Source organism: Garra rufa, chromosome 23 (genome assembly GCF_049309525.1).
Source record: "Garra rufa chromosome 23, GarRuf1.0, whole genome shotgun sequence".
NCBI lineage: Eukaryota > Metazoa > Chordata > Actinopteri > Cypriniformes > Cyprinidae > Garra > Garra rufa.
In genome coordinates this window covers 13,898,254-13,912,048 of record NC_133383.1, presented here as the reverse complement: position 1 = coordinate 13,912,048, position 13,795 = coordinate 13,898,254, and the positions used below count along the sequence as shown (strand labels likewise).

General features: G+C 35.2%; 2 protein-coding genes across 2 annotated transcripts; one reads left to right on the top strand and one right to left on the bottom strand.

The window, feature by feature from the left end:
• Window positions 1-1,736: 1,736 nt before the first annotated feature.
• On the bottom strand, window positions 1,737-9,230 carry alg5 (ALG5 dolichyl-phosphate beta-glucosyltransferase). Its single transcript, XM_073829962.1, has 10 exons — window positions 8,942-9,230; window positions 8,514-8,682; window positions 6,370-6,416; window positions 6,052-6,120; window positions 5,050-5,142; window positions 4,701-4,814; window positions 4,459-4,518; window positions 4,229-4,380; window positions 2,259-2,344; window positions 1,737-2,124 (listed from the first exon to the last, which is right to left on the bottom strand). The coding sequence occupies exons 1-10, from the start codon at window positions 9,026-9,028 to the stop codon at window positions 2,009-2,011; spliced, it is 993 nt and encodes a 330-aa protein (XP_073686063.1). The 5' UTR covers window positions 9,029-9,230; the 3' UTR covers window positions 1,737-2,008.
• Window positions 9,231-9,351: 121 nt separating this feature from the next.
• Window positions 9,352-13,777, top strand: exosc8 (exosome component 8). Its single transcript, XM_073829882.1, has 11 exons — window positions 9,352-9,398; window positions 9,543-9,579; window positions 9,660-9,723; window positions 10,600-10,673; window positions 10,758-10,803; window positions 10,891-10,996; window positions 11,106-11,151; window positions 11,244-11,340; window positions 11,413-11,533; window positions 11,729-11,835; window positions 13,564-13,777. Exons 1-11 carry the CDS (start codon window positions 9,382-9,384, stop codon window positions 13,680-13,682), a joined length of 834 nt encoding a protein of 277 aa, XP_073685983.1. The 5' UTR covers window positions 9,352-9,381; the 3' UTR covers window positions 13,683-13,777.
• The last annotated feature ends 18 nt before the right edge of the window (window positions 13,778-13,795 follow it).

Genomic DNA, 13,795 nt, shown 5'->3' with positions numbered 1-13,795 from the left:
TAGTACTTTTGTATATATATATATATATATATATATATATATATATATATATATATATATATATATATATATATATATAAATAATAGTACTATTGACTACACACACACACACACACACACACACACACACACACACACACACACGTATATACACTACCAGTCGAATTCTTTGGGATCAATATCTGGAAAAAAAAAAATTGGTTAAGGTTCATGTAGTGCAACCCAAAGTGTACTTTGATGACTGTAAAGACAATAGGGAAGTGTGTCCAAACTTTTGACTGGTAGTGTATATATTAAATTTTTTTAAGTATATACATATACATACACATATACATACACATATACATTATATATGTATACTTATTTAACTGTACAAAACAACTGGTTTTGCTGCTTGAAATAGCAAATTGGTCTTATTTTATTGTATTTTCTTGATTATGAGTACACTGCTTTGTTGTAGTGCAAACAGTTTTACCGTTTACTGCACGTTGTTATTCTTCTCGTTATTTCCCGCTAATGAACCGGAAGTCTCACACATAGGCTTACTTCAGCGTAAAAAAAAGAGGTGGACACATATGTATTTTTAAAATAAATACGTTTAGGATATTGCTCAACCTTTTGTTTTGCCATCTTCTGAGTGGTCTTAAATAGGGTGGGTTAATCCCATATAACTCGTAACCTGCTCATTTCAACTCTAACATGGGACATTAGAAATGGTTTTTTTTTTTTTTTTTTTTTTTTTATAAAATACAGGTGTTCATTTGAAAACAAACAAGTGAAAACATACCTGATATATTTGTAGCACCTGAAAAGTAGAAGCTTGTTAAAACACAAATGCTCCTAGTAAAATCAAAACGGATTGAGGATTGATTGCCAGATTGGCGGAGTGCCAAAGCGTTTATCGATAGCCCTACTTTTCGTGCGCTCCTCGGCGCGGATGGATACACTTCGATTGTGTGCGCACAGTGACTTGTCCAGTTAATGACGCAAGCCAGGATGGCGACAGAGAGTCTAGAAGTTTGACATTTTCACAGTTTACAACAACTGCAGGGGAACGTAACAATACTCCCAATAATGACAGCTCGCATATTTAGTGCTCTCTTTGATCAAATGAGTTTGGCAGGGGGGGATTCGCTTCTAATAAAAGGGCACCGCAAAACGATCCTCTTCAATCAAGGTGCACAGGTTCATATACATTACTGACGAGCCTCTATATTTAGGGATTAGCAGACGGGGAAAATACAATACAATAATAGCTGCTTAAGTGACTGATTTTAAAAATCATTTATCAGTGTAAAATATTGAAATACACCGTCTTAAAGTGGTTGACAAGATACAGGAGCTGAACAAGAACAAATGCCTTCCTGGTGGAGAGAAAGGAAGGACAAACAGGATACTCTCTCCAGGGTGCAGAGCAGCCCATTGAGTAAACCACATTAAAAAGCCCTGAATACATGCCAGACCATGGACCATTTCAGTAAGTCAGCTATGTTTTTAAACCTTATATGAGTGGGATGAGTGTGTTAAAAATGAATTTGCCACTGGTTTTAAACATCCAAGTTAAATGCACTCTCATTTCTTTTGTAATGACAAATCAGGCCTAGAAATGATTTTTTGATGCTCTGCATTAAACAAAATCTGTTTTTCACATAAGCATGATTAACTTAAAAAAACAGCATCATTTATCTTCATCTGTTTTCATGCGACATTTTAAATTAGTTGTAAATGCAAAAACGCTGATTGTATTTTTTTATTTGGCGAAGATCCATCTGCCCCTTCAAACCCAAACATAATACAGCATGTAAAAGAAAATATGGGAAACGGCAATATTACATAAAAAAATAACAAAATACAAGGACAACCCCCCTGGTCACGGCACAGTCAGTGATAATAAAATGCTAACGCTGTTCACCGAATGCATTCGCAGTGCACTCATTTGTGGCAGTGGGCTATGCGTTTAACCGCTGGCCCGTGTTAGCTCACAAACAGCACACTAGCAGTAACAAGACTACTGAGTTTTTCTCTCAGACTCCAGCCTCCAGGCACCAGTGAGGTAACGCAGTCTGATAAAGACTAGATCCCGGCCCATCTGTAGCCAGCTCCAGAACGGCACCAACTTCGACCCTAAAATGTCCAATAAAACAAGTCTTCATTACCTCAGAGGAAATAACCTTCATTTTTGTGACATATAATGCTAGAAAAAGTATTTTAATTGCTTGCACTTTAAGTGCAAATATTTAAAACCTGACAGCACAAACCTTCAATCTCTGTCCAGTTAACAGCTACTTCTGCTACAGGGATATCAAAACACTGAGCAATGAAGAGAAGTTCCACATCAAATGCCCTGTAAAAACAATAACATTGAATTCAATTACAGTGCCTTGCGAAAGTATTCATACCCCTTCATTGTTTTCACATTTTGTCATGTTGCAGCCTTATGTTGAACTACTTTAAATTACTTTTTCCCCACATCAATCTACACTCCATACACCATAATGGCAAAGCAAAAAAACAAAACAAAACAAGTTTTAACATCTTTGCAAATTTATAAAATATGAAAAACTTAAATTATTCCATTGTATAAGTATTCATACCCTTATCTGGGACAATTGAAATTTAGCTCAGGAGCATTCAAATTACTTACGACATTTTGAGAGAAGTTAATCTGTGGCAAATTCAATTGAATGGGTATGATTTGGAAAGGCACACAAGTCTGAAAGGTCTAACAGCTGAAAATGCTTATCAGAGCAAAAACCAAGCCCTGAGGTAAAAAACAAAAAAACAAAAAAACAACTCATGTAGAGCTCAGAAACAAGACTGCATCAAGCCACACATCTGGGGAAGAGTTAAAAAAAATTCTGCTGCATTGAAGGTTCACAGAAGCATGTCGTCTCCGTTATACTTAATGGAAGAAGTCTGAAACAACCAGGACTCTTCCTAAAGCTGGCCTCCTGGTTAAACTAAGCAACTGATGGAGAAGGACCTTGGTTAGACTGGTGACCAAGAAGCTGATAGTCACTCTAGTTGAGCTCCATGATCATATATGCAGATAGGAGAAACTTACAGAAGGACAAACATCACTGCAACACATCTCCGATGTGTGTGGCAAGACTCAATCCTTTCCTTAGTAAAGACCCATGAAAACTCACTTGGAATTGGCAAATATGCACCTAAAGGACCCTCAGACTGTGAGAAACAAGATTCTATGGTCTGTTAAACCTCAATTCCAAGCATCATGTTTAAAGGAAACCAGGCACTGCTCATTACCTGCAGAGTACCATCCCAAAATGAAAGGTTCCTGGTAGCAGCCTCATACTGAGGGGCTGTTTTTCAGCAGCAGGGACAGAAGGACTCATCAGAGTAGAAGAAAAGCTCAACACAGCAAAATACTGAGATAGCCTTAATGAAAACCCAGTCCAGAGCATTTAGAACCTCAGACTGGACAGAAGGTTTACCTTCTAACAGAACAATGACTTTAAGCATACAACAAGAGTGGCTTATAGACAACTCTGTGAATGTCCTTGAGTGGCCCAGACACAGCCTGGGCTTGAACCCAATCAAACATTTCTGGAGAAACCTGAAAACGTGCATCTGCCCCCATCCAACCTGACAGAGCTTGAGAGGCGAAGAGGTGAGGAGAACTTATTTACATTATTTGATGTTTCAATTGTAAGCTAAGTACATTTGGGCCTTTTTTTTTTTAGAAAACAAAAATGGTTCTAGAGAAGTCTATGGAATGCAAAAACTTTGAAGCTCAATATCTCGAAAGTGCCAAGAATGCAGACAGAACCTTATAATTCTAAGGTGATGAAATGTTAATGTGCAAAGCATGTTGCATCATACCCAAAAAGACTTGAGTCTGTAAAGGTGCTTCAGCTAAGTACTGAGTTAACTGTATGAATACTTGTGCAATTTAATTATTTCAGTTTTTTATTTTTAATAAATTGATGAAGTTGTGACAATTCTGTTCTTACTTTGCCAGTATGGTGTATGTAGTGTAGATTGATGTGAAAAAAAAAAAAAAGAATTTAAAGCAGTTTAACATAAGGCAGCAATATAACAAAATGTGAAAAAAATTAAGGGGTATGAATACTTTATCAAGCCACTGTAAAAGGTTAAAATGAAAAATAGATTTAATCTAAAATGTGCTTTTTGAAATTTGATGCTGTGTGTCAAAGGTTGCCGAGACGCTTTAATATGAAGCTCTTCAACTTTTAAGCCTCCTTACCAGCGTTCCACATGCAGGCTGGAGAAGGTTTTCAAGGCAGCTTCACGTGTAAAGAGCTTAAAACCACATTGTGTGTCTTTAATCCCTCTCACACAGAAGAACCACACCAGGAAGTGGAATCCATACATCAGAAACGTTCGGAACAGAGACCGCTGTCACAAGAAGAAACCGTAGAATGAAAATGCACTGAACATTAACTGTTATGCTTCAGTATTTTGAGAAACTCTTACCTGAGCCACTGATTCCTCTTCCAGGTGAGCTCTGGATCCACAAGAGATCGCCATGTTATTCTGCATGGACACATGAGAAACATTTTCAGATGCACTGAGATCTTTTGGCAAGGGATGGTCTGTCAGTAATCTGATAACTGTATCTCCTGACTGAGCTTCAAACAGATATTTAATCTACATAGCAACAAGAGATTGGCAATACGCTGTCTGTCTATTTTTATTTACAAAAAGCGGAGTCTCACAGGCTTCTCAGTGATGCTCTCAAGAGCTTCTTCAGCCTTTTCAATGTCAGCGAATTTAGTGGCTCCGTCAGCATCAGCCATAAGAATGAGCCGTCCGCGAGAGCTGAGCATTCCCTGAGAACAGATAAACACAACATTGAACTCTTTCATTATGTAAGTGGGTGCAAAATAAGGCTTTTAACTGAGATTGAGCACATATTTAAACTGCTTCAGGCATCAAGCCATGTAAGTGATTAATTACTGAGTTTGATCACATTCCCAGCTGAGTGCAAACAACATCTTTGTTATGTCTTTCAACACATTTCAACTATTAATGCATGAGGAGAACTGGGTGTTTCTGTATTGTTACCATTTTGACTGCACCGCCTTTTCCACGGTTCTTCACTAGTGTCAAAACTCTCACTTTTTTTGCTCCATACTTCTTTGTGTATTTCATGGCAACCTGAGGATACAAGCATTCAGTTTGAAAACATGCACAGTACAGTGGTGGCCAAAATGATTAGAACACTAGTATTTTCACCAGCTAAAAATGGTTTGAAGTCAGTTATTTCTATCTTTTGCTGTAGTGTGTCAGTAGGAAATATCAGTTTACATTTCCAAACATTCATTTTGCCATTAATTGTAATAATCCAGTGAGATTTTTGTTTGCACAATGAGTTTGCACAGCCAGTGCCCCACACAGAGATCTGATCTCATCATCATCCAGTCTGTCTGGAATGACATGAAGAAACAGAACAAACTGAGACAGACTAAATCCAGAACAACTGTGGCAACGTCTCCAAGATACTTTAAGAGACCTACCTGCAAAACTACAGGTAGGTCTCTTAAAAGTTTTGGGCACTTGTGTAAAAATGCTGTAAAATGAGGATTCTGTCATAAATAGATTTTCAATTAATCTCTATTAACTGTGGCCATCCTTTGCATTTAAAGCAGCTTTTGCCCTAGGCGCATTTGCACATAGTTTTTCAGGTAGCTTTGCAGGTAAGTCCCTTAAAGCATCATGGAGACATTGCCACGGTTCTTCTGGATTAAGTCTCAGTTTATTCTGTTTCTTCATGTCATTCCAGACAGACTGGATGATGATGAGATGAGCTGTTGTCAGACTCATTGTGCAAACAAAAATCTCACTGTATTATTACAATTAGTGGCAAAATGAATGTTTGGAAATGTAAACTGATATTTCCCACTGACACACTACAGAAAAAGATAGAAATAACTGACTTAAAACCATTTTTAGCTGGAGAAAATACTAGTGTTCTAATAATTTTGGCCACCACTGTATTATTATTGTTATAATAGTATAATATAATATTATTGATTAGAATATACATTATATGAGAAGTAAAACTACCTCTGTAGTTTTGTCTTTGCTCCCATCATCTACCACAATAACTTCATAGGTGAATGATGGATTCTCCTTCTGTAAAACCAACAAGAGGACACATTAAATTTAAAAAGTCACTTTAGTTACAGCACTGCCATCTAGTGGTGAAACACTCAAACAGACTCATAAACAACCTGTCTGCAGAAGTATACATTTCTGTATTTCACAGGTGAACCAGATATTTTTACACACGTACACACGTTATAAGACAATTAGAATCACAAATATTTTACACAGAAAAACAGAACTTAATCAATTAAATTAAATCATAATTAAATACTGGACCTGTCTTTTCTCCAGGTATTCCATGGCTTCATCCATCATAACAGGCACTGTGAAAGGACAGAGATTCACATGGACAATATAAATCATTTTGTTGCCAAGAGCAGATTAATTTATTAAATTTAATTTAATTTGAGCCATATGGATTCAGTTGGGTTCTAACTTAAAATGATACACGCTGGTGGTCAAAAGTTTGAAACAAAAGATTTTGAAAGAAGCGTCTTAGGCTCACCAAGCTTTCAATTATTTGATCAAAAATACAGTATTATGAAAATGAGTGTTTTCAATTTAAATAACACTACCGCTCAAAAATTTGGGATCAGTAATATTTGTTAAAAAATACTGAAAAAATGTTATATCGTGAAATATTATTAAAACAATGTTTTTCTATATTAATATACATTAAAATTCAGCCTTCAGTGTCACATGGTCCTTTAAAAATCATTCTAGTATGCTGATTTTTGGAACCTGTGATACTTTTTTTAAGCATTTATTTAAAATAGAAAGGTTTTCTAACAATATACAAAAGTTTGGGATCAGTAAATGTCTTTCTTTGAAAATGTTAGGGTTTTTTTTTTAAAGAAATTTAACTTTTATTCACCAAGGATGTGATAAATTAATAAAAAGTAGATTTAAATTGTTAGAAAAGATTCATATTTTAAATAAATGCTGTTCTTTTTAACTTGTTATTCATCAAAAGATCCTTGAAAAAAAGAATCACAGGCTCCAAAAAAATATTTGGCAGCACTACTGTTTCCAACATTGATAATTCTAATAATAAATCAGCATATTAGAATGATTTCTGAAGGATCATGTGACACTTAAGACGAGGAGTAAAGGTCATTGCACATTGAGTCCGAAATTCTCGTATGCGTTTTTTCGGTTTTCTAATATTCATCATCCTTTCCTATCAAAATGCTTGTTACGGATGTGAAAACGCAGAAAATCGAACCTGATCCAAATTTTTTATGATGGACGAAAGTTTCAGAGGTAGTATATAAATTCGATTGACATAACGTGAGGTCGTATTTATTTTTTAATGTGCAAATATTTTGAACTGGAAATTTCGTACTCGGATCCTAAACTTTTAAACTGTAATTTATTTTTCCGTATTTTGATCAAATAATAAAGACTTGAAATAATAAAGAAATAATAAAGTTCACCCAAAAATAAAAGTACCCATGATTTATTTACCCTCAAGCCATCCTAGGTGTATGTAACTTTCTTCTTTCAGACAAATACAATCAGAGCTATATTAAAAAATGTCCTGGCTTATCCAAGCTTTACAATGGAAGTGAATGGGTGTTGAGATTTTGAACTCCAATAAAGTGCATCCAGCCATCATAAAAGTGCTCCACACAGCTCCGGGGGGTTAATAAATGACCCCTGAAGTGAATCAATGTGTTTGTGTAAGAAAAAATTCATATTTAAAACTTTATATAAACCATAATCTGTCATACGCACATTCACAAGAAAGTGGCGTTCCAGCATAAGCTCCATAGCATAAGCTCCAGTGAAAAGTGACGAATGCGGAAGTGCAGAGGAGAAAGCAAAACAAAACACCGGTCACGAATTAGAAGTAAAAAAACAGGATTTTTAAAGAAAAATGTCAGAGGATTTTAATATAATCCAAGAGACTGGTTTTCCTTTGCTGTAAACAAAACTTGGTTCTTGTGAGGCTAGCATATTCTCACCAGAGCTTACGCTATGTCTACGTCTTACATCATCTGCTGAAACTCCACTCTCTCATGAATGTGCGTACGGCAGCTAGCTGAAGCAAGAAATTAACGTTTATAGTTTTAAATATGGATACTTATCGTACCCAAACACATCGATTCACTTCAGAAGGACTTTATTAACCTCCAGGGCTGTGTGGAGTACTTTTTATGAAGGATGGATGCACTTTATTGGACTTCAAATCTCAACACCCATTCACTGTAATAACAAAGCTTGGAAGAGCCGGGACATTTTTTTTAAATAACTCTGATTGTATTTGTCTAACAAAGGAAGTCATATACACCTAGTATGGCTTGAGGGTGAGTAAATCCATGAAGTTATAAAAAAATATTTTTTGGGTGAGACTTCTTTCAAAAACGTTTTAATTATTCAGTGTATACGTTACTGCATATGCCATCAAAACAACTCACATCTGAGTTCCTCATTGTATGACGGGACAACCACGGACAGCTCTAGTGATGGAGGGTCCATCAGACTGGGAAAAGGCTCCTTCTTGCCATCTGCAGTCAAGAATTCTTTCTCCTTCTCATGGCGAGTCTGATCTACCACGTTAGCACTGACATGAGCAAAGACAACAACCTGAAGACAAGAGCAGGTGTGACACAAGGGAGTTACTAACTTGTTCAACTGGATGAATCGGTGAAGCTCAACAAAAGTGTCACTATTTATATGTACAAAACTACTTTTCATTTATTAAATTGCATTCAATATTTGTTTTACAATTTAAAAAAATCAACAAGAGCAAACTAGCTTAAAAAAAACTTGACAGTATGACAAAAAATGAATTAAATACATAACATGTTAAAATGATAATGACATAAAAATGATATAAATGTACCATTAGTAAGACGATCAGCGCCACGATCATCGAATACTGCATTAAGTCATATAAAGTGAAATCCATCATCCATATTTCAGTGAACATTGCACTGCAGGGAAGCTGTCACCAGTGTTTAGCTAAACTACCCTACTCAAGCATACAGAGCAGCCTTAAAACGAGCCTTTCGGCAACTTCGTGAGGCGGGACATATGTATGGGTGTCGTACTAAATATTCCGGAATAAATACTTAAATCTTCATTGTTGAACTTTACTTCCAGTCACAGAGAACCACCTATGCGGAAGTTGTTTTCAGAAACCACATCATCACAGCGGGCGAAGAACACACAGCGCCGCGGAGCCCCGGATAGGAAACAACGTTAGCGCCCCACACTGGAGCGGAGGACGCGAGAGTCACGTCTTTACGTCACTGCAGTCTTCACGTGGTGCGTCTAAACATCATGGCGGCTGGTTTCAAGTGAGTGAATTACTACACAGCATGAATTACATGTGTAGATTGTTTCTGAATTATTTGTATGTATTAGACGTGTTCTGGATAGTGAGATAATGACTTCGCTGTATATTTATTGTAAATAATAAGGCATTAATTGATTTTTTTTAGAACTGCGGAGCCTCTAGAATATCACAGGAGCTTTTTGGTGAGTTGATCAATTTTTGATATGTTATAACACTAATCAAATAATAGAGTTGTTCTTTATGCGAACCTAATATTCAACAGAAAGAAAACTGTCGTCCAGATGGAAGGGAATTGGGAGAGTTCAGACCCACAACCTTAAATATTAGTAAGTATGGGATGCATATTATGAATACCACTCATTAAAGTCTTTTCTGAGTTTGTCACTCAGTTCTGAGGAAAAAAGACAGAATTGTGAGGAAAAAAAGTCAGAATTGTGAGGGTTTTTTTTCTCAAATGTAAGTTTATATAATGCAATTCTGAGAAAAATGTCAGATTTGCGAGTCATCTCAAATTTGTGAGTTTATGTCACTCAGTTCTAAGAAAATATGACAGAATTGCAAGGTAAAAAGTCAGAATTGCGAGTCATCTCAAATTTGTGAGTTTGTCACTCAATTCTAAGAAAAAAAAAAGTCAGAATTGCAAGAAAAAAAGTCAGAATTGTGAGTTCTCACATTTGTGAGTTTATAGTTTATATACAGAATTGTTTACATCACACAATCGTGAGGAAAAAAGCCAGAATTACATGAAAAAGCCAGAATTGCAAAAGAAAGGCAGAATATCAGTTTATATCACAGAATTTTGAGGAAAAAAGTCAATTGCGCAGAAAAAAGTCAGAATTGTCAGTTCTCAAATTTGTGAGTTTTTCTCAGTTCTGAGGGGAAAAAAGTCAGAATTGTGAGTCATCTCAAATTTGAGTTTGTCACTCAATTCTAAGGAAAAAAAAGACAGAATTGCAAGGAAAAAAAGTCAGAATTGTGAGTTATCTCAAATTTGAGTTTATATACAGAATTGTTTATATCATACAATCGTGAGGAAAAAAGCCAGAATTACAAGTTATCTCAAATTTGTGGGTTTATATCACACAATTCTGGGAAAAAAGGCAAAACTGGAAGAAAAAAATCCAGAGTTGATCAGCATTTGCAATGCTTTACAAATACAGAGATGTTATTAGTCATAATTAGATTATATGTGTTTTTTCTAGGCTCTATATCTACGGCTGATGGATCAGCATTGGTGAAAATTGGAAACACCACAGTAATCTGTGGAATCAAAGCTGTGAGAATCATTTTTATTTTCTTAAAAACGATGATATGGTTGTTGGTTATGAAGTTACAGCTTTTTTTTTTTTTTTTCTTGCAGGAGTTGACTACGCCGCCATCTGATGCTCCAAATAAAGGATATATAGGTAAATCATCATAACTGGAGATGGACAAATGTCATACATTGGGGTGTTGAATAAAAATTTAACTCAAGTTCCTCTTTGCTCTCCAAGTCCCAAATGTAGATCTGCCTCCACTGTGCTCATCTAGATTCAGACCCGGTCCGCCAGGAGAACAGGCTCAGGCGGCCAGCCAGTTTATCGCAGATGTCATCGAAAGGTATGCTCACATTTCTCTGTTAAAGCAGTGTGGAAAAAAATCTGAAGACTGCAACTAATGTTTGCAAAAAATTCCATATTTAATACTTTTTTTTGTTTCTGCCGTTTAGTTCACATTTAATAAATATGGAGGAATTGTGCATTGATAAAGCAAAGGTAAGATATTGCAAATAAAAATAATTATTTGACTCAAATACTTCTTATCTTATTTAAATCCTTTGAATTTCTTTTATCATTTGTTTTTCTAGCTTTGTTGGGTGTTGTACTGTGATATTATGTGTTTGGATTACGACGGGAACTTACTTGACGCCTGCATCGTAGCTCTTCTGGCAGCTTTAAAGAACGGTGAGCGTTTCTTCTGAATATACCATTTCCTCCTGCTGTTAGGATAACTAATAAACATTTTATATTTCTCAGCCCAACTCCCTCAAGTCACTATAAACAAAGAGACAGATTTAGCAGAAGTTGACATCCAGAAGAAGAGGCCCTTGGAGATCAACCGGCACCCAGTTGGCTCATCGTTTGCAGTATTTGATGAGTAATTGACAACTTATTTCTCTATTACACAACTGCAGTGTTGGTTGGTGTTAAAACGCTATTTAGTTTAGCAACATCAACTTCATGACCACTAGGAAACACAACACTCGTCTTAACATCAATATGAAGGTTTTCTTTTTAGAAATGACAAGAATGAGTTCACAGACATAATGTTTTCCATTTTCTCATTGAACAGCTCTATTATCATAGTCGACCCCACAGCAGAAGAAGAAAGCTTGTCAACGGCTTTACTGACTGTGGTAACGGATGAAGAGGATCGACTTTGTGCCGTCCACAAACCAGGTGAACATTAACTTAAGATATTTGTGAAAGTTGCAGGTTATTTACAGCATCAGGGATGCAAACTGATCAGAGTTTTTCATTTAAATTTTTTTAATATCAGTTTTAAAATGTATGGAAGCCTGTCTCCACCACTGAATTAAAAAATAAGTAATTGCAACTTTTTATCTCACAATTCGATGATACAAACTCGTAATTGCGAGTTATGAAGTCAGAATTGCAAGATATAAACTCACAGTTCTGAGAAAGAAAGTCAGAATTGAGATATATAAATTCACAATTCTGACTTTGTTTTTCTCAGAATTGCAAGCTTATATTTTGCAATTGTGATTTATTTTCTAGTTTCTGTCTCACAATTCTGACTTTACAACCCAATTGCAAGTTATTAAGTCAGAATTGTGATAAACTCGCAATTCTGAGAACATATCAGTCTTCTTTTTCCCCTCACAACTGGACTTTGTAGCTCGCAATTGCTATAGTTTATTTCTTGCGAATCTGACTTTTTTCTCAGAACTCTGAGATACAAACTCAGATTTGCAAGGGGGAAAAAACATTATTTTAAATTATCATTAGTTTATATCACGCAATTCTAAGAAAAAAATCAGAATTGCTAGTTTATAATCACAGAATTCTGAAAAAAAGGGTCAGAAATTATCTCAGATTTATTAGTTTATATCATAATTCTGAGAAAAGTCAGAATTGCGAGTTTTTATCTCAAATTTGTTTCTCACAATTATTTTTTTTTGCAATTCTGAGAAAAAGTCAGAATTGCTAGTTTATAATTACGCATTTCTGAGAGAAAAAAAGGTCAGAATTGCAAGAAAAAGTCAGATTTGCGAGTTTATATCACACAACTCAGAAAAAAAGTCTGAATTGCTAGTTTATGTCATAATTCTGAGAAAAAAGTCAGAATTACGAGGCAAAAAGTCAGAAATTCAAGTTTTAGCTCAAATTTGTGAGTTTATCTCAAAATAGTTAGAAAAAAAGTCAGAATTGCTAGTTCATATCTCGCAATTCTGAGACAGAAAATGTCAGAATTGCAAGAAAAAAGACAGAATTACGAGACAAAAATCTGGAGAAAAAAAAAAAAGTCAGAACTTCAAAAAGGTAACATTTATCATGTTACAAAGGATTTCTGTTGTAAATGCTGTTGTTTTGAACTTCATTAAAAATTCTAAAAAAGTAGTTTAGCCAGAATTGCTAGGAAAAAAAGTTAGAATTGCAAGAAAAAGCCAGAAATACAAGGGGAAAATAATCTGAATTAAATTTGTGAGTTTATCTCACACAATTCCTAGGAAAAAAAAAAATCAGAATTGTGAATAAGTTAATAAATAAACTTTTTTTTTTAGTGGCGGAAATGGGCTTACTTAAAAATATAGATTTACGGTCAATTTTAGCATGAAGATAAAGGGAAAATCAAGAACCATATACTAATAATACTATTGCACTATTACATAACGGTAAAATTACAATAATAACATTCATGTCGTTGCTTACATGAAGTAATAGTCATTTCTTTGTATTTCTGTGCTTTAATTCATTAAACTTTAAGGTTTATTTTGCTTTTCTTTTGGTGGAAATTTACAGGAAGACCTTAAAGCTTATTTTGTTGAGAAATACAAATTTAGATCAACACAAATCATACAAATGGTGATTTTTTTTTTGCATTCCTGAGTATCTGCAGATTGATTGAATATTTGTTGTAGATTTAAACACACCTTTTTGTTTTAGGTGGGACGTCGTTGTCTGGCGAGAAACTGCAACACTGCATAAATCGAGCCATAACGAGAAACAAAGAAATCAGCAAACTGGTGGACAAAGTCATTAAGAGCATGAAGACGGCAAAATGAACACACACACGCTTGACATTTTTATCTAAAAGATGTATTTTTCACTGTCAATATATACTTTCTTTTTATCACAATAAAACTGCCGACAAAGACCATTTACAAAAATTCTGCCT

Bases quoted from the DNA above. Each gene is read 5' to 3' on its own strand.
- alg5 (XM_073829962.1), bottom strand. From the start codon at position 9,028: ATGTTCACTGAAATATGGATGATGGATTTCACTTTATATGACTTAATG. The intron at 8,683-8,941 runs GTACATTTATAT...TCTTGTCTTCAG, and splicing joins CGCTGATCGTCTTACTAATG to GTTGTTGTCTTTGCTCATGT. The intron at 4,519-4,700 runs GTGAGACTCCGC...GTGTCCATGCAG, and splicing joins AGAGCATCACTGAGAAGCCT to AATAACATGGCGATCTCTTG.
- exosc8 (XM_073829882.1), top strand. The intron at 9,724-10,599 runs GTAAGTATGGGA...TGTTTTTTCTAG, and splicing joins ACCCACAACCTTAAATATTA to GCTCTATATCTACGGCTGAT. The intron at 11,152-11,243 runs GTAAGATATTGC...TTGTTTTTCTAG, and splicing joins TGTGCATTGATAAAGCAAAG to CTTTGTTGGGTGTTGTACTG.